The sequence below is a fragment of the Urocitellus parryii genome, chromosome 4, assembly GCF_045843805.1.
Source record: "Urocitellus parryii isolate mUroPar1 chromosome 4, mUroPar1.hap1, whole genome shotgun sequence".
Taxonomy (NCBI): domain Eukaryota; kingdom Metazoa; phylum Chordata; class Mammalia; order Rodentia; family Sciuridae; genus Urocitellus; species Urocitellus parryii.
In genome coordinates, this window is record NC_135534.1 from 69,126,190 (window position 1) to 69,147,337 (window position 21,148).

General features: G+C 45.2%; 1 protein-coding gene across 5 annotated transcripts in view; it reads right to left on the bottom strand.

The window, feature by feature from the left end:
• Tenm4 (teneurin transmembrane protein 4) overlaps positions 1-21,148 on the bottom strand; it is a 375,231-nt gene that overhangs the window by 245,959 nt on the left and 108,124 nt on the right. For 2 of the 5 annotated variants that reach the window (XM_026387275.2, XM_026387276.2), the window contains exon 4: positions 3,382-3,406. The exons of the other annotated variants lie outside the window; for them this stretch is intronic. In XM_026387275.2, the coding sequence (XP_026243060.2) occupies positions 3,382-3,406 (25 nt within the window). The remainder of the gene's footprint in view (positions 1-3,381; positions 3,407-21,148) is intronic. 5 annotated transcript variants of the gene reach the window in all.

The following is a 21,148-nucleotide window of genomic DNA, read 5'->3' on the forward strand; positions in this document are numbered from 1 at the left end:
GTGTCATTTTCCACATCAGTACAATGTGCACACTGACCTTGGGTACGTTATATGAATTTAGTGATATTAAGATTTTTTTTTTAAAGAGAGAGAGAGAGAGAGAGAGAGAGAGAGAGAGAGAGAGAGAGAGAGAGAATGAATTTAATATTTATTAGTTCTTGGCGGACACAACATCTTTGTTTGTATGTGGTGCTGAGGATCGAACCCAGTTCGCACGCAGGCCAGGCGAGCGCTCTACCGCTTGAGGCACATCCCCAGCCCGACATTAAGATTCTTAAATGAGAATGATTTAGAAAGGAAGAAAGACCCTAACTAGTTGACATTCTCCAAGTTCTTACTCTATTCAGAAAATGTCTATGTCTCCCATAAACTTACCCGTATTAGAGAGTTAGTGTAGTACTAAGGGCAATGAACTTGGAGGGAGTCTGCACATGGCAGGTCCCTCTGCCCCTTTTCCTCTCTTCTACTCTGGGGTAAGGGTTTGCTCATCTATTAGGTGCATGTTATCCTGACAATGACTTACCTTTTAGAGCCTTAGTTTGCTCATCTTTAAATAAGGAAAATACAAGGTCTCAGGGCCAGGGTCCTTGGGAAGATGAAATTCACCCATCCATGTAAAGTGGCCCCAGGGCCAGAGTAGGTTCTCCTTTAATATTACAAAGGTCCAAAGGTCTAAAGGTCATACCAAGGAATTCCAGGTAAAGGACAGGGAATCTTATCCAAAAAAAATCTTGATTGTAAACTGGAAGAACATCCCAGGTATTTTGAAAAGGGAATGGTGTGGATAAGAGCCTTTTCTTCTGACCCAGGCAATGATTAAAACCAGGCCTGTAGCAAGGAAAAATTCGACACACTCTACCCTTCAGAGGCAGGAAGCTATCGTTAAAAGGTCATCTTTGTGGCCCAGACTTCATACGGTCCAGGGGAAGGGTTCCAAATGGTTATGCTTTCATTTTGCAGTGTTGCCAAGAGGATTTGAGAATCCACAGGGCCTCATCTGTTGTTCCTTAAGCAAACATCTAATGTAATTTGAAATTTCACTTCATCATCCTGATGGCCGCCAGCCACTCTCCCCCAGCCTGTTAACTCTCCCTTTTAGGGAAATCAGGGCACTTGCTGAACAGCCCCAAAGGTGCCAACGCTACATGGATTCTCTCTGCCCACCAGTCACGAGGAAAATGACAAAACAGGTTGCGGAGTTGGGCCCTTCCCTGACTTCCAGAGTGGCTTGCGAATAGGTTTTCTCTGCACCCTCATCTCCACCCCTTCCCCAGCCAGTCTTTTAAAAAGACACACTACTAACTTCACTTAGCATTAATCCCCTAACACCAGATGCTGAAGGTTTTCCCTGATATAAGGCGGCTGATTCATAGTGGGATAGGGAGGAGGATCATGGGAGGAATAGAGGAACTCTAGATAGGGTAGAGGGGTGGGAGGGGAAAGGAGGGGGCAGGGGGTTAGCAATGATGGTGGGATGTGATGATCATTACTATCCAAAGTACAGGTATGAAGACACGAATTGGTGTGAATATACTACGTATACAACAGAAATATGAAAGATTGTGTTCTATATGTGTAATAAGAATTGTAATGCATTCTGCTGTCATATGTAAATTTAAAAAAAGAAAAAGGCACACTACTTCAGGGGCCAACCTGCACTCCTCAGAGCAGCCCCACCAGATCTGACAGGGAAAGGACATGCATAGCATGAAAGGAGGCTGAAGGAGGAGTTTGCTGTCCGACTTCAAAGCCCATAGCCTAAAGCACTGCTTTCCTCAGATGTTAAATAATAAAAGCAGGAAACAGATAGTGGGCATGACATTTGTATCCAAGCATCTAAAAACTAAATCAGTAGATATTAGCTGGCTATGACTCACGTAGAGAAGGAAAAAGACCTTTACCAACATCCGCTGGCTTTTGCTATCTGCCATATTACTTACTTGCATCCAGTGAGGTGAGTGTTATTGCCCCACTTCTAGAGAATCTGGTTATGTGACTGGCCTAGGGTCATTCACTATGCTGCAAAGGGGTGCAGCCATTCTGTGGAAGCCTAGAGTATTGGTTCTGAAATCAGACACTTCTGACTAGCTATGTGACCTTCAGCAGGTTACCAGAACCCCTGTGCTTCCCTTAAATATGGCACTGATAATAGTAATGCTACTTCCCAGGGTTATGGGATGATGACACAGTGGATAATTCTTATAAAGTACTTATGAGGGGCTGGGGTTGTGGTTCAGTGGTACAGCTCTTGCCTTGCACATGCGAGATGCTGGGTTCAATCCTCAGCACCACATAAAAATAAATTTAAAAAATAAAGGCATTGTGTCCAACTACAATTAAAAAAAAGAATTAAAAAAAAAAGTACTTATGAGACTGCCTAGCACCTAGGAAGTACTTACACAATAGCCATTGTCATAAAATACAGATTAACCAGATGGGCCAGCCAGACTTGTGGAAGATCAACTCAACTTCCTGTACTTGCCAAAGTTCCAGATCTTTGAAAAATTAAATAAGTCAACAATCTGGAAAACAAGCAAGCGAAAAACTCTGGGTTGTGGGGACTTCATTCCTGCGAGATGATGTGATGGTGTCCCGCACATCAGTGTGGCAGACACAGGCTACTCAGTTGGATGATGTGGTGGCTTCCAACTTGCTCTCCAGCTGGAGAATGGCTGTGTGAGTGTGTGTTGGGGTGAGGCAAGTTGGGAAGGATCTTGGCAGGGTTCTCAGAAGACCTCAGACCCTTTGGGTTTACCTCTCTCGGGAAGCTGGCTGGTGCTGAGAAAAGAGCTTTAACACTGGAATCTGACCAAGGCCCTTTCAAGAACTGTCTACTGTTCAGTTTCCTCATCTGTACAAACAAGGATGCTGAGGCTTATTTAACAGAGCTGTTAGTCTGGGATTCAGTACCTTTGCCTCTGAATTCTTTCAAAAGGGAGAGTGATATGCCCTAGAGAGCCAAAAGCAAGCAAAAAACGTGTCCCCTGCTCCCAGGGCACCAAGGACCACAGGAAGCACTTCCTATGAGTTACAAGCTGGAGTTGACCTTTACCTTTGCCCAGGCCTCCTCCTGTTTCCTGGCCTCTACCTGGGCAAAGAGCTGCCCACTGCTTCTCCCCTGGACAAGTAATACTTGGTTTCTTCACTTGTGAAAAGGGGAAGCACTTCCCTCACAGAGTGGAGAGAAATACAAGAGAAATAATATGAAGAATTTCATTGAGCCTTTGGCACCCAGCTGGGGCTCAGTAAACGGCAGCAATTATAACAGAAAGAGTTTGGGAAATTAAAATGCTGCATAAGTGCAACATATTATTATTCATCTTCCTATATCTACTTCATAGGTCCTCAATTAAGGTATAATTAAAGATTAGCTAAGGTTACAAGGTTGGCTGCCCACATTTTCTTTCTTGGTTTGGTCTTCAGTGCTGCTTGTAACTTTTATTCAGGCCCCAGGCAAGACACGAAAATACTCTCAAACACCCAACCCTGTTAAATGCCAGTGATATTTTGCAACATCTAAACCTAGAGAATACTGCTGTGGATTTAATTTAAACTTCAGAGGCATTATGGAGGCCAGGGAAGTTCATGGGGTGGGGGAGGAGTCAGGGCAAGGCAGGTGGAGAAGGCAGATAGCCTCAACTGGACTCCACAGTGCCTCGAGCAAGCTGGGCTTTCTCTCAGAGTACCTTGACCTCAGTTTCTGTACAAGAGAGGAAAGAAATACCTGCCTCTGTAGAGGAGAGAACATATGTTGCTCCTGGTAGGTGATCAATAAATGTGAACTCCCTTTCCTCCTCTGTGCTAGGTAAAGAGCTCAGGGCCTTCATTTGGCTCTGTCTACCAACTGCAAACACAAGTAAAAAAAAAAAAAAAATACCTTCATAGTGAAAGAGAAAGGGCCAAGGTTTGCTCGCCAGGCTCCTAGCACAAGGATGCACTGGGAATTAGAGTTTTCTTCTCTGTCTGTGAGAAACTGTTGGGAATTTAAAAACACTTATCATGTAGGCAAGTATGTGGGGTGGTATTTTTGCCAGAGAAAGGAGCCCCTTCTCTGTGGTAGAAGAGGGCACCTCAAGATGGGTCTAGCTGGCGTAAATAAAGCCTGAGAAAGAGGGTGCTGAGGGGATGTTGCAGAAAGAGATTCTGCAAAAAGATGAATTTGGGCTCTAGTGACTCTGTAGGGGCTTTGATCTAGGCTGCGGGCATCCACATATTCATTGAATCCTCTCTTACCAACCTACAAACCACAGAGGCCTCTGAATCTGACAAGCTCATTTTAAACAGGGGAAACCCAAGCCTAAAACAAAGGCATCAACATAATCTACAGAAAGACCTCACTTCTGGTCTTTCATTGTTAAGTGATGAGTGTGGGATTCCTAGAAAAGCAGGAGTCACCTGGGATCTGTCCCAGACTCTGTGTTTGGGGGCCATGTCAGGTGTGCTTCGAGCCTCGGTTACTTTACCTTTTAGGGATTGGACTAGAGGAGTTGAAAGTTTCCTTCCAAGACTCAAGTCCTGACTTTCTGAGTGTAGGAATACACAGTGCTGTTAGGAGCGCTCATGCACATCACAAAGAGGCGTTCTTGCTTCCCAGAGTGAATTTAAAACAATTGCTTCACAGAAGGTCAAATTTCGCATACTTCAGGGATTCAGCCATTACTTAGAGAATGCTCACCTGATCTGCTTTTATATGAGTTCATAAAGTAGGCGGTGGAAGATGTGTTAATAGTTTTCATGAGGTGCTATGGCCCAAGATCTGCAGATGATATGAATTATGCTTTGTGTTAAAGCCTTCCTTATTCTCCTGGGAGGAAGAAAGTAGACATGTTATATGTGTTTTTTTGGGGGGAGCAGTGGAACTTTTGATTTACTATGCAGGAGGAGCTGTGTTTCATGACCAGCACTTATTTTGGTTCTACTTCATTATTTCTGTGCACTTTGGGAGTGAGGAAGTATACAACTTTTAAAAGTTTCTTGAACACTTGGAAAGACGGGAGCTAAGGACCTATTAAGTTTTAGGAACATTTTACTCCTGTCCAACGATTCTATGAGATAGGTTGTTGTAATCTGCCCGTTTAAAAGGCACGGAAATGGGCTCACAGAAATAAATTGGACCAAAGTTAATCAGTCAAACAAATGTGTTTAACTATACAGTTCCCGTGGCTAGTTCAACTTTATGTTTGTGTATAAAAAGAAAACCAGAAAGACGATTCTGGGGTGGAAAGTGAGCTAACAGGCTTGGGTAAAAGGAAGCTGTCTGAGCCAAAGAGTAAGGAACGAACTATCCTACACACACCTGGGAAGGTTCAGAAGGTTTGCTGGGTTCTAACAGTGTGATGATGCTGACTGTAGTGATGATACCAAGACAAAGACAAATACTATTTGACACAAATTTCAAAGAAATATGTACTCTAGTTTAAGAAAATGGTTAACATATTTTTAAAGTCCTAGGTAGGAAGTCAAAGAAACTGGATTCCAGTGTTGGTTCTACAATAGATGGGCAGAGTCACCTTGAGCAGGTCACCCAGTGTCTTTGAGGTCCCATTTCTTCCCCTTAAAAGAATGAAGTTGTACTGTGAGATCTCTAAGTCCTCTTTGAGTTATTTGATTCCACCTGTAAAATTCACTTAATATAACAGCTCATTCCCCGGCAAGGGACAAATGAGGTGTTACAGGGCTGCCTTGGAAGTTTCAAGCACATGGTTCATCTCCTTCAACCAGGAGAATTCCTGGAGAGCTGGAAAGCATCTTGTGTCTGGCACCCAGCACATGTCAGGGACTGTTGAGTTGACTGGAAGAGTGAAAGAAAGAGTGGATCTTTCTATTCCTGGTGCAATATCAAATAACACAGTCTTAGGAATCAGAAAGATCTGCACTTTAATAAAGCTTCACTCTAGGTCCATTTTCCTCATTTATAAAATGGGAGCAATAATAGATACCACACAGGCTTGTCGACAGCTTATTATTGCCAAAGTAAAGTGTTTTTATTGAAAAGAAGGCAAAAGAGAATAAATAAAGATCTTAAAGGGTGCAATTTGCTACTTAATTAATATCTTCATTAGGCTAACAGCAGCTGTATATATCTGTATTCACTAAACAGGCATTTTTGAGGGACTGCAAAGTGCAGAGCGCATGTGAATCACAGAACAGAGACTTTTAGGAAGAATGTTTATCAAGCGCCCAGCACCATTCTGCACTAGCTCTTCCCATACTGAAGATAAGAAAAGCAATGCTCAGAGAGGTTAAATAACTTACTGAGGGTCAAACAACAGGTAGAGGCTAGTATGTGTGACAAGATCAGAGGGCTTAATGAACTCAAATGAAAATAAATGCTGAATAATAAGCATATCAATAATCACTTTGTGCTACTGCCAACCACAAAGTAATGTGGTCAAGTGAGGAGGTAGTGGGAAAGAGAGGCCCCATTAACTAATTATAGAAGGTCAAAATCAAGACTTTACTTAAAAGGGGGAAGGAGATTAAAAACTATTATATATTTTCATTCAACTACAAAAAAAAAGAGGTTAATGAAGGAACTTAATCAATTGGAAAATGATATTTAAAGAATTCTTCAAATGCCAGGCATAGTGGTACAAACCTGTAATCCCAGTGACCGGGGAGGCTGAGACAGGAGGATTATAATATGAAGACCTGCCTCAGCAACTTAGCATGACCCTGACTCAAAATGAAATAAAATGAAAGGGCTGGGGATATAGTTCACTGGTAGAGCACTCCTGGATTCAATCCCCAGCACCAAAAAAGAAACAAAGAAGAACCCTTCAAAAAATTCTTCCCTTCTTAGGAAAACATCAAATTATTTCTCATTGTTGGAATTAAAAAAAAAATTGGATTGGAAATGTGGCCTAGGCATCTCTGATGTTATTACTTCATGTTAAACTCACAAAAGAGTCTTCCATGCATGGGGAAAGGCAGTGACCCCAGACATGTCTGAAACTGGGGGCTGAGAGAGCAGAAAAAAGAAGGAGGTGGTTTGGCAGGCAGGCACCCTGCTCCCCAGGCCAGGCAGAAGAGATCCAAGAATGTTTGAGCCATGGCTTCCAGTTTGCAGAATACAGAAGAAGGGACTGTGCTTTACATACCTCCTCCTCTTCATTTCATTGCCAGCCAATGCTCCCCACAGTATGAGGGTTTCATAGTCAAAAACATTTGAGAAGCACTACATTTTCTCTTCTCTACTTAGAGAACCTCTGTGCCCATTATCTAGCAAGTTAATGCTTCAAAGAACTCCTGGAGCAAAGAATATCTTCAGCAATCTGTCCATGGAACCCCAGCACCAAGTAGCACCTATAAACATACTGCAGGGCTAATTAGAGCAGCATCTGTCCCTAGATGTCTTAGGGATAGTTTATTCATTTGATTTTATTTTTGGTACTAGGGATTGAGCCCAGGGGTGCTTTACTACTGAGCTACATCCCTAACCCTCTTTTTAAATTTTGAGACAGGGTCTTGCTAAGGCTGGCCTTGAACTTGCAATTCTCCTGCATCAGCCTCCTGAGTCATTGGGATTACAGACATGCATTACTATGCCTGGGTTTTTCAAAGATCTTCCTCTTCCACCTGGGTTATTTCAACCACCACAAAGCTCATCTCTCTATAATCAGTCATAACCCTGATTATCAAGTGATTTTTCTTGTTAGGAAGTCTGACTGCTTTTTACCTTTAATCAAAAAATTTTCATGGATCCACACTATCTACAGAATACAATGTGAACTCAAGTCTGATATTCAGGATTCTCCCTGATGTAACTTTAAATGACAATCTGACTGTTTTCTACATTTTACTTTCTGGTCCCCTGATCATTCACCCTAGGTACCCGCCTTCTTCTTCTTCTTTTTGGAAATAATTTTAGATTCACCTCAAAGTTGCAAATATAGTACAAATAGTTCTTGTGTATTTTTCATCCAATCACTCTCAGTAATGTTCAGCCTTTCCAAATGATATTCATTGTTTCCTACCTTTGATTTCAACTCAAGATCATCTGTCTCTCAAGGCCATGTCCACATCTGAATCATCTTTGTATCTCTCCCAGAACCTGGCACCAAGTACAGATCAATAAGGCAGAGACTCAGTGGTTCCCAGACTTTTGCATTTCATAGTAAAGTTTTTTTTTTTAAGTCTAAACAAAAATTGCAAAGAAAACTTGTCCTCTATTCATCATTACTTCATTGTAAAAGGGATTATCTTAATGGGGAGGACACTGCTAGAACCGGAGATAATTCTGATGAACTGCTGTTATCACTCTGATCCTTCCTTTTGTTGCAAGCTAGAGCCCGGTGCCAAGTGCTGCAGACCAGCTTCTGTAGGCTAAAGACACGGCAAATGGAACCATAGAGGTTGTTCTGGCTTCCTGGCATTTGATCAGGCTTATGGTGAGGGGACTTCTGTATTTATTGGCAGCTTCAACTAAGCTTGGAATGAAGGATTCACGATATCTTCGCACAAGACTTTCCCTTGTTCCTATGGCCAAACCAGAAGTGATTTGGACTAATTAAACACAGAAATTGCATTCAAAACTAAAAGTCCATTTGGAATTCCCAGGTCTCTCTTCTGGTGGTAATGCCTTTGCGTAGTCTGGACGGCGAACACACTTCTTTGTACATACATCTCCCATTCCACAGGGCTGCAGTCACTTTCTACCAGCCGATAAGGGTAAGGGATATCACACATTGCTGCAACCTCCCGTCGTTTCCTTTCTCCTTCTCTGCTACTTCAGCCGGAACGGAGATGAATTTTCCTGCAGCATCTGTCTCCAGAGGAACACTTCTTTCTCCACAAATGGCTGAGCCATTCATAGTGTTTAAAAAGCCCAGGATGATCTTTCTCTAATACAGAGCGCCCATGGCAGAGCCCTCGATAGCTCACTGCTGCTTGATAGAATCACACTCAAACTTTACAGCATGATCTTCTATGCCCTTCATAAAATGGCCCTGAAGGTGTTTCTGGAGTCTCCGGGGGGGACGAAGGAGCTTGGCATTAGCAATTTCATAACAATGCCTTGCTCTTTTTCCCCTTGGTGTCTTTGTTCATCATCTTTCTTCTACCTGGAAATCTTTTCCTTGCTGTCTGCTCAGAGAACTCACAGTTATACTGTCAAGATTCAGAATAAGCACTGGGCACGGTGGCACATGCCTGTAATCCCAGTGATTTAGGAGGCTGAGGCAGGAGGATCACAAGTTCAAGGCCAGCCTCAGCAACTCAGTGAGACCCTGCCTCAAAATAAAAAATAAAAAAGGACTGGAGATGTGGCTCAGTGGTTTAAAAAAAAAGTCACAATAAGTGCCTGTTCTTGACTGCAGCCTTACTGACCCCACAGGGAGAATTAATTTCCCCTGTTCCCTAAGTTCCCACAGCAGCCTGTGCAAACTATTTGTAAAGTGGGTTAATAACTACCTACCTCATGGAGCTGTAAGGTTTAAATGTAAATACACTTAAAGCACTCAGAACATCCATGGCACTTAACAAATTAGTCAGTACGATCATCATTGTTGCTGCCTTTGTTGAAATAACATCTTTGTCCCCTGCTTATTCCTAGTCAGGCCCTACCAGGCCAGGAGCTCAGAGTGCAGGGACTCGGTTCCTTTACACCTCTTATCCCAGCACCTGGCATGTGTCAGTTATACAGTGGGAGGGAAATAAATTACTTTTTAAGAAATTAATCGTCTTTTGATTCTAAAGAGGCCTGTTTTCACTAGAATATGCACAAAGGAGAAAAGTACGAGATGGAAAAAGACAGAAGCCAATTGCAGCCATAGAAACAGCTACGCTCTCAGTACATTTCCTTCCGGCCTCTTCTTACACGTGGGTCAGCATGCTTTTATCAAGTGGGGCTTATATTGGGTATGTGTCCAATTTCCACCTAACATATACTATAACAGTTTTCTTATATCTTTAAATATTATTTGAGGATATAATTTAAATAGCTACTTAACACTTCATGGTAGGGACAGGAGATAATGTTCTTCTACCCACTTCCTATTACTGGACATCCACGTCTTTTTCGGTTTTTGAAAATATTTCTTGAGTTGAATTGTGAGCTCTGCCAGGTAGGAGGTAAGTTCCAGCCGCCACCCCTTCAGGAGAAATGGGGCTGCTGTAGGAAGGACAAAGGATGAGTCCCTCTTACTGGGATGGTTTAAGTGGCTCTTGAAAGACAGCAGATCTTCCCGGGTGGGCACACTCCCAGGCTGTCTGTCGGGGACAGCAGGCTCAGACCAAAGTCCTCCTCTTCTCCCTCCTGTTCCCCTTCATGCCCCATCCCATTAACATTCCTCCTGGGAGACAGCAGTTCCAAAGGACAAGCAGGCATTGTTAGGATTCAAGGGCCCTGAGAAAGGGCCCTGTAACTTGATCCCTACCGGTTGGGATACGCTTGGGCAGGTCACCCTGGGGACACCCTGGTGACAGACTAAAGTGCATCTCAGAGCCCTGGATTGTGTTTCCATGACACAGGTGTGGGGAGATTATCTTTCTGACAAGCCCAGCACTTACCCCAATCTCTGCAGCTGCTTTTGCTTTGTCCCTGGTCCTAGGCTGACCAGAAATAGCCCCTCTCAAGCCCTGCTCCATGAGAACTAAGAGCTACCTCTGTCAGAGCCCCTTTGCCCAAGAGACTTACCCAAAGAACCTGACAAATTGCCCCACTTTGTCAAATGAACAGTGAGTAAACAGCCAGCACTGTGAGTACCTGAGCAGGCGTGACCCCGAAGCCAGTGGGGCCCTAAAACTCCATCATGGAGCCCACAGCAGGGTGGTGCAGAGACTGTGGGCCTTCCGCTTGCTAGCTGACTGACCTCAAGCAACTCATGTGACCTCTCTGAGCCTCAGTTGCCTTGCCTGTAAAAAGGGAACCCAGCTGGTGTCCAGGAGTTGCTGTAAAGATGAAATGAGGCCAGAGACACGATGTACTAAGCACCCTATGTGACCAGCAAAGGAGCTCCTGGGAAAACTGCAAGGGGCCAGGTGTGCACCAGGAACAGAAAGTGGCCCATCAGGGACTGGCAGGTGGGTCTACATGCAAAGGCCTAGGCCTCCCTACAGCATCAGGCCAGGCTGCTGAGCGGGTGCAGAAGAAGCACCCACACAGAGGAGGGCTGTCCTGATCAGGTCTTGGCAACACCCATTCAGACATGACTTGGAGGCAGCCTGGCCCCAGTGCTGGGAGGCAGGAAGGCAAGTGCTGGCAGGGTGCCAGCCAGGAGCCCACTAGAAGCAGGTGCCGTGGCAGGGCGGACTCGGGGACACAGGCTGCTTGGCTCTCTGCGCCCACCCCGATGTGTTGCACAATCCAGAGCAGGCTCTCCCCGAGCCCGAGGCTGCCCTGACTCATTCTCACCTCACAAAGCTGTCCCTGAAGTGGGTAGAAGCTGTCTCTGACAAAACCCAGACACATTCCTGGCCTGTCTTTAACCAGCTTTCTGTTCTGTACGATTGAACATTTTCTGAGAACCTACTGTGTGCCAGGTGCTGTTCTTAATGCTTTTGTACATACAGCCTCATGACACTCCTGTGATGGAGTTGTTCCTGTCCCAAAGCAGCAGTGAGAACTGAAGATGAGGTCTTTTAAACATGGAGAAGCATGGAGTCAGCCACTTTGGGGACAGCCTGGGGGATAGTACCGCAGGACCAGGCTACCAGCTGGCACTCCTCAGTGCAAGGTCAGACCCCGGCCTCCAGCCTTCAGTGCTTCACATGTGTAAGGCAGCAGGCAGCAGTCTGGCCTCAAGGAGCCAGAGGGCTGGGGGACTTGTGCCTGGAGGATTTGTCCTGCCAACTGTCTCCCACTCCCTTCTCTTCCCAGGTAAGAATTATTATCCCTCTTTTGCAAAAGACAAAAATAAGGCCCAATGAGGGAATTGCCCAGTGCTGTGTGGCCACACAGTGGAGAGTATTAACATGAAGCCACTTCTGGTGACCCCACAGCTGTGCCCCTCGGGACACTGTCTTCCCAGGAGAACCCCTGGCAGGCTTGGAGAGCTCATGGCTTCCCAGTGCACGGGGCACATCCCACCAGACTTACATCTGACCAAATTTGACTATGCATCTGCTGCTAGCCCTAAGAAGGGGATTTTAGCTAAAGATCCTTAATTAACATGAACCTTTCAGACAGGAACTGAGCTGTTCCTTGGTGAGCAGGGACAGCAGCCCTCAAGCTGGGGCAGGAGGCCCTGAAGGAAGGGGGTGATTTCATACTCAACTTTTAGGCCATTTTCCAGTAGTAGAGGAGGTATGTTCTGAAGCATGAGACATGTTCTGAGAAGAATCTTAAAGAAGTGAGACAGAAAATGGAAGGATGTCCTGGAGCGAGGTGCTGGACTGGGTGGGTGTGACTGGCAGACTCAAGGACTCCAAGGAACACAGATTGGAAACTCTGAACCCAGCCTGCAAATGGGCAGGAAGCAAGGCCAGTCCCTTCCCACCCTCATCTGTCCCTCTTCATATATATTCCTTCCCTGCTTCACCAAGAGAAATTCACATTCAGCAAATACACATCTCTTAATTGCCAGTCATAAAGATTCATCTGTTCAGAGGAGTGGTGAGTTTCAAAGCATAATTTAAAATAATTTTGTTTTTTTAGTAGGGAATTGAACCTAGATCTTTAGTGATAGTGCAGATGACCTGTTGGAAAATCCTGACAATCCAGGAGTGCTACCTGAATGTACAAAAAATGTGCAGACAAGAATCTAGATGCCAACACCAGAATAAATAAGAGTAACAAGGGATGGGGCTGTAACTCAGTAGTATGCATGAGGCACTGGGTTCGATCCTCAGCACCACATAAAATAAATAAATAAAGGTTTTGTTCATCTATAACTAAAAAAAAAAAAAAAACTATTTAAAAAAATTGAGAGTAACAGATGTTAAACAAATATTGGTTTTTTCTATCCCCTATCCTGTACTTAAAATGCTTCTATTTACTAAATATTCTACTAACCAATTACCAGAGTAACGCATACTCTGTTTATGTACAGCTTCTGGGCAAAATGCCTGTTGCATGAAGGTGTGTGTGTATGTGTGTGGGGGGGTGTTATAGTGGGGCTGTTTTCTTATACCTGTCCTTTTGAGCACTCAGACTGTCACTTGCCTCATCTCACAGAGACTGGAGAGGCCAGCAGAGCAAGTGGTCTTTTTCCTTTAGAGGTGAGGACCCAGGAGGCAGAGTGATTTTCCAGTAGTGTCACCCAACCAGTGAGGCACTGAGCTGAGATCCGGTGCACCTACCTGCCTGGGGTAAACTGGCCTATTCTGTGGTGCTGCAGATTAAGATGCAAACCTGAACAGAAGCAGTGCCGGGTCCTCAGTCCTGACTCAGGTAACAGTAAACGAGACACCCAACTCTGGCCCACACTTCCTGTCTATCCCTAGTGCATTTGCTGAAAGAAGAAGGCGGGTGAGTACTCCTTTCTCCCCTGAACACACATCCAGGAGCCTAGGCTCGGAAGGAACCAGTGTGTCCCATCTGAGGCAGCTACCTTGCTCTGAAATAACAAATGGAAGTTTCTTCTCGTTCTCAACATCCTCATAGCCCTGCAAACAACGAGTAGCTTAAGGGGCTCGGCTGAGGCAACTTCAAAAGGGCAGGAATCACAGTGGTTTTCATCCTCCATCCCACAGTCTGGGATTTAGATGTTGGCTGGCTTCCCTTGGTCTGTCGTCCTTAGTGCCCAAGAACAGCTCTTGAGAGACGGGTCTGGACATCAGGAGCCCTCCTGCTCTCTGAATCAGGACTATTCAGAGAGCCTCCCTCTACCCTGCTGGGCTGGGATTATTCTGCTCACTCAGAAGGGTCTACTCATCTCCTAGGGTCTTTCTAGCAGCATGTGGCAGAGTTCGGGTTTGAACCTAGGCCTATCAGACATCAAAGCCTCTATTTTACTTAGAACACTTAATGAAAAGATAAAATCATATCCCTTTCCTGGGATTTTCCATGTGAGTTCTCTTCCACCAAGAACTTTAGCTACCTTTCAGCTAAAAACAATAATAATTTTGGACAAACTTCTTCGTTACCAAAATATGATGACTACTCTCTATAGAGCTTCACAAATTTGACATGCTCTGATAATCAATAAGACAATACTGACAGAGTGCCTACTGTGTGTACAGGATCCAGCCATTCAATAATCATATCACCATAGGACTGGGAAATCTTGTTGTAAATCTTATAATAAACATTGTCTATAAATAACCAAGAGGCTGAAGCCCAGAGAGAGGAACCAACTTGACCCAGGCCACGTAGCTTCAGGGCTCAAACTCAGAAACAGGCACAACAGAACCCTTCAACCACAGAATGCAGTGGCTTCTGTGTCTGATTGGATTATGGTCTGGGCTTAAAGTGGGGAGTGGGATAGGGTGGAGGCAGGGTGTTTGGGGGCCTGGCCAAAGATTAGAAAAGCAGAAGGGGACCAAAAAGATTTTATTCCCAAATGCTAACCTCCCTAGAAAACTTTAAAAAGAAAAGTTTGCCTTTACAATCTGGAGGAGTTTTTCATGTTTCAACTCATGCTGAATTGTTTTATGCTATAGCCATAAACCTCCAACAGAGAGGGTGTGGGGACAAGGCTGACCCAACTTTAACTATGGCCGCACCGCTGGAAAGCTCAGGTTACGAGGATCACTTCTGGTGCCAAGGCAGTTTAACAAGTATGAATGCACATAATTTGTTCCAGTTGTCCTACCTCGGCATAGAAAGGCTATTTCTGGGTGGGGCTCCCCACACTCCTGCCAATGTGGTTCCCATTACCAGCTCTAGCGCCTTACGGAAGTCCCTTCCATGCCTAGCAAGGACTGGCTCACCACAATTGCAGAGCTTCTATAAAGTTTCAGAGGTCCCTATATCTAAGGGAATGGGGGCGGGGGAGGGTTGCTACTTAAAGCATCCAGTCTCACCCATCCCAAGAAACCCTTTTCCCAAACCCAGTTGTTACTGTCTAATCTCTCTCCAACCCAAATAAGGTATACTTTTAATTTTTAAAAAATTCAACCCTTTAGAAAAGTTAGAATAGCACAAAAGCACCTATGTACTCTTCATCTAAACCTGTCAATTGCTAATATGTTGCCATGTTGCTATATTTCTATGGATATTTAATTTTTTACTGAATTATTTAAAAGAGAGTTGTAGGCATCGGTACAGTTCACATCTGCAAACATCACCTAAGAGTAAGAGCATCGCAGCACAGTGAGCAAACAAAGAAGTGTCCCACCATATTACCTGACATACATGCCTCATCTAAAAGTGACCCAAGTTCTTTTCAAATGTCTTTCTTATGGCCTTAAAAAAAATCAGGATCCAATTAAGATTAGGGGCTGCATTTGGCAGTTGTATTCTGTTAATCTTTTTAAAAATTTTTTGATGTAGTACATCATAGTTTTACATAATGGTGGGGCTCATTTTGGCATATTCATAAATTCATGTGACATCATTTTCTCCATTTAATCCTCAAATCTACCTTATTCTCTTCCTTCCTTCTCTGCAGCCCATCCCTTTCCTCTATTATATTGGTCTTCCTTCTCTTTGTCTATTTACTTATTAATTGGTGCATTATAGTTAAATGTAAAACTGGAATGCACTGACATATACCCAAATGCATATAGCACACTTTGTTCTACTTCACGCCTCAGAGCTTCCCCTATCCTCTTCCCTACTTCCATCTTAGGCCCTATCTTCTACTTTGCTGATCTCCCTTCTATTTTCATGAGATCCCCTTCTTTTATTCCTTTTTTTTTTCTCTCTAGCTTACTCATAGGAGAGAAAATATTTGATCCTTGACTTTCCAAGTCTGGCTTATTTTCCTTAGTCTCTTTCCATCTGCAGGAGCCTCCTACCTACCCAGTCACCTAGCATTCCTTTTTTCATGATACTGACCTGTTTGCAAAGTTCAGGCCAGTTGTCTCACTGACTGCCCCATGTTCTGGAAACCTCTGATGGTGTTCTTATGATTAGATTTAGGTTAAACCTCTTTGGCCAGCATACCAGCGATGAAATGTACTTACTGCATGGTACCAGGATGGCTCAAAATGCTTCCTCACTATAATTAGTTCTCCACTTGTTCGTTTGTCCCTTTGTAATGAGTAAATATTCTGTGACACCAGGATCCACCTCTTGAGTCAAGTATCTTCATTGCCTTCTCTCCTCTCAACCCACTGCATCCTTCATTGCCTTCTCTCCTCTCAACCCTCTGCACCCTGGAAATGCCCTTCCCAAGGTCCCCAGTGGCCAGCCAGAGGCCAAAGTCAATGGACACTTTCACATTTGCCTTCTTGGCCCTTCAACAGGGCTGTATGCTGATGCTCAGGTCCTAGGGACACGCAGTAAGTGACTCCAGACATCTTTTTAATGAATGAATGAACACACTCATTGAGAAAAATCTGTTTGACTTTGGGCAAGTTATAGCTTTTGGATGCTCAGTTCAGTATATCAGTAACCAGAGCAATGACAATCATCATAGAAACTTCTATTTAAGACTTTGCACTAGCCAGGCACTTTGCAAGGAGAAGGAGAAGGCCTGGCCTTGAATCCCAGCTCCCCCTCTCCACATAAAGAGAGAGATGATTTAAATCAGTGGTTTTTATACTTTTTAAAAAAATCCTAATATTAGAAGTGTTCTTTAAATAGGAACTTCATGAGAAGCAAATGTGGAACTCATAAAAGGGAACTGCTTCGGTTGAAGCAGGTGGTGAAGGCCATATGATGTCCTCACTTGAGTGGGGCTTTGGGGAGGATCAGAGAGGTTCAAACAGGAGGGGAAGGGGTGAATTCCAGCAGCCATGACTGCCAGGACAGAAAGTTCCGACTGTAATCTGTAGCATTTAGTGCTGGCAGTGAAAGGAGCAGCTGTGGAACCGGGTCTAGCATGGCTAGGCATGAGGCTGAACTGAGGAGGGGGGAGCCCAGCACAGGGTGGAGGGCAGGGTTCAGGCGGGAAGTCGGGAATTATCACTGTCCCTTTGCTGTCTCGGCTTCCTCCTCTCATCTTTTGTCATTCTAATGCTCTCTAGTGCTTTATCCCCTTTATTCCAGTGTTCCTCCTTGCTGGGAGGGGAGTCTTGTCCAGCTGATGAGCAGGGTTAGCAGGGAGTAGAGGGGCAGAGGCCTCCCGTGCTCTGAGGGGCTCAGCACCATTCTGCTGAGTGATTCGATGACCTGAGAAGCCTGCCCATTGTCCAGGCCTTAAGGGGCCATTGCCCCTTACCATTAACCCACCTCAGGACAAAGACCATCACCAGCTCAGACAAATAAGCTGCTTAGCCAGACCTCATGCATCATCTTGTCACCCACACAGGGGCCCAATAGGAGTGTCTTAAAAGAACTAGGAGCACCCGAGTGCAACTCAGCGATTTTCATTCAGGGGGCTTCTGGCCAGGGGCTAGGGGATTGCTGCCAAGATTGCATGTAGCCTTATCCTCTGTGCACGGGGCGGGAAAAGAACCCTCTGATCTGCTTTGGAGGTTCCCTTAGATTCTGTGGCTTCCTGAGAGCTGTCAAGAAAGGAGGACAATGGTTGTTAGATGACAGATGACGAAAGATAGCCTGGTGGGGTGACAAGAGGTTGGGTTGAAGAGTCAGGCACACCTGGATGAAAAATGTCCCTTACTGTCTGTGTGACTTTGGGCAGGTTGCAGCTTTTGGATTCTCAGTTCAGTATATCATCAATAACCAGAGCAATGATAATCATAGAAACTTCTGTTTAAGACTTTGCACAAACCAGGCACTTCGCAAATGTAATTTTGCATTGAATTCTAACACCTATGAAGTAGGTATTATTATCTCCATTTTATATTGGAGGAAGAAAACGAACATCAGAGTTTCAATCATTTGCTAAAGATCATAGCTAATAATGACGGAGGCAAAATAAATTTAAACCTACGCTCAATTCTTCTGTTCCAGAACCTTCCAATCTTCTGGCATATTCAATGAGGTGGGAAAGGCAAAGTACCCAGATAGCCCCTGGCACCCTGCAGGAGCTGAATGGTGGGATTTTCTCTTCTGCTACACAAACTAAGGGAAGATGAGACACCCCACACACACACTGCCGGTTGCTGAGGTGGGCCCTGACATGAGTGGAGAGAAGCTACATCCACCCCAGGAAACTCTAGTACACAAAAGAGCTACTCCCTGAGGTGAGGTAGAGGGGGCTTGAGGCTGTTCTTTCCTCAGGGAGGAAGACAGCTCCCCTCCCCTCACTGGCCCCTGCAGTGGATCTCAGTGCTTCCCTCCCTGTCCCCTGAGCACCTGGCTGCTCAGGTAGGAAACAGAGGCAGTCTGATCAGAGTCCATTCTGCTCACACAGAGCACTCACAGGAAAAAATCTGCTAAACGAGTGGGTGAATGAATGAATGAACTAATAGATTTTTGAGGAAATAAACACTTTCTGACTTCAGAATTAGATGGGGAGTGTTTGGCTATACACAAATAACTGATATTATTATTATTATCATCATCATCATCATGGGATGGGAGGTGATATGTCAACATCAAGCCAAACAAATCTGAATGTATAAACTTGCCTGTCTTTTGGGGAGTTCCTTCTTTCTCTGGGAAGGTTTCATCCAACCGCCTTACATACCCTGGTGCATCCCTGACTTTTTTCCCCCCACCTTGTCTGCTACAAGGTACAGCTGTTTGTGTGTCTCTGCCTCCCCAGTGATCAAGGTGCAAGTTGACTGCTTGCTATTCTCCGGGGGTGCCGGCACACACTAGGTCCTTAATCATAATTTGCTGAACTGAACTGGTTTTAAGGGTGAACAAGACCCATTTCTTCCTATATCAGTCTAAATCATAAACACCCTTCCCTGTTTCTCTCTCTGTCTCTCTCTCTCTGTCTCTCTCTTTGTAATGGGGATTGAACACAGGGATGCTTTATTACTGAGCTATACCCCAGACCTTTTTTTTAATATATTATTATTATCATTATTTTGAGACAGGGCTTCACCTAGTTGAAGTCCCTGAGGCAGTCCTCAAACTTGCGATCCTCCTGCCTCAGCCTGTAAATTGCTAGAATTACGGGCACAGGCCACCAATACCTGGCCTCCCCTGCTTTCTTTATTAGTGAGGTTGTGTTGTGTTCAGAAGCCTTTGTTCCTAGTCTTGATGGACACTTGTCACAGGCCCTGCTCTCCGTCCCCTCAAGAACTGTGTCATGTCTGCACCCAGGTTGGCAGCCAGAGGGAAGGGAGGGCATCTGCAGAAAGGCCTGCACTGCTGGCTGTGGAGACCTGAGCTGCTGCTAGAATTGGGGCTTTGGAAGGGTCACTCTGGTTAGTGTGAGGGATGGACTAAAGGGAGGAACAGGAGGCAAGGAGCCAAGGAGGAAAGAAGACAGCAGGAAACACTCTGGCTAAGGGGAGCAGCCTCGTGCAGAGTGAGCAGGTAGCTAGGAATCATCTCAACCCGCACTTGTGCTCCTTCTCAGGATGACAGCAGATGGGTGATAACAACTTCAGTTTGGATCCGATAACCTTCTCACCCCCTGAAAATGTTCTGCATTCTTTGACAAAGAGCAAGAGCAGAGACTCACGGGGGAGACACAAAGGAGACACGAAGCACCCCTGTCCTTGATGTTATCCTGTGCCACCTTTGAAACCCCCACACTGCTCTGCTTAGTTCCCATTAGAGATGGGCACCTGGGCCAGAGAGCTGAGCATGGTGAGGTCACACAGGTAGGGGGAGGAGATACCAGTTTATCAGGCGTGTCCCCCCCCACCCACAGCGAGCTTCCACAGAGGCGCTTCTGGACTACTGATGGTTGGCCAGCCAGTGCAGCAGCTCTCCAAGTTATTTATAGAAATATGATCCACCAGGGGAGGGGGAATGGAGCATAAACGAATTACCAGTCCTTTTCCTCTCCTTTCAACTCCAGGGGGAAGGCTGCTGACCAGGAGGAAAACACATCAGTTTCATTGGGTACCAAACATCACACTCAGCTGCTGGGATGGTGGGGAATGGAAGCAGAGCAGGGGCGCAGGGACTCAGAGCTGTCTCTAAGACCCCTTGCTGTGTTTGCTTAGCTGCTGCCTTGGGCTCCCAGCCCCCCTTCCCCAAATCTCTGGAAATCACCCAGGAGGGGGAGGGGATCCAAGCTCAGGGTTCCCAGGCCACGCTATTAATTGTGGAGACTCTTCTAAGCCTGGAGGGGTAAGAGTGTTGAAATGGGTCTTCTTTCCAAGGATATTGGGCCAAACATTTTTGGGTTCCATGAAGGGAATGAGGAAATGCATTCACTGGGTACTTATAATGTAGCAATCATAGTGCCAGAAGCCTTTTCCATATTTTCTCATTTTCACAAGAATTTTGTGAAGTCCTGTTAAAATCAATCTCTACAGAAGAGATGGCTGAGGCCCAGAGAGGTTAAGCCAATTGCCTGTGGTGCACAGCAGAACAAGGACCTATAGACCACCATAGCCTATCTTTTCCTACCATGGTGCACATTGTGCCATTTCTGCTTTTCTTCAGGTCTTGGTCCTTTTAGGCCTTGGGAAGCAGAAGGAATTGTTTTTTCGTTGTTTAATCTCAAACACCTCTATAAATAATGGCAGTTCAGAGGGAGAGGGAGGAGGTGAAGAAGGAGTGGGGAGAAGAGGGAGCCACGTGGTTTCCTGGTCCACACTGGAGTCATTAACCAGTAATTGAGGATCCAGCTGAGCTCAAAGCACCCAGCTCAGACCTGATGACGGGGGCAGAGGGCCAGAGGCTGTGAGGGGAAGGTGGGAACCAACAGCTCCCTCAGGAGAGGGACAGCAGGGTGGGTTCTGGGAGCAGAAAGAGATGTTTATTCTCAAGGTGAGCAGGCAGGCTGTGGGGTAGCAGTAAAAGCTCGGAGAGTGGATTAGAAAAAGCCTCGGAGCTGGGTACCCTGTGGAGGAGATTTTCCCGGCATCCCCTGGAGTGAGCCTTAAGGAACATGGAGTCACAGGGGGATAAATTCCATTTTTTTTTTTTCAGCCCCTTGACTGATGGAAGGAAGCAGTCTCAGTTTGCTGCTGGTGTTTTTAACATCTCACACTTGCCAGTGTGCCTGTCTAACAGAGAGAGGCAAGTTCTGCTCTGTGTCCTTGAGCAGTCTCTTGCCAGACGAGATAACCAGTTTTCATTGTGTTTATTTTTACAGTTACCTTCTATTTATGGCAAGGCGTT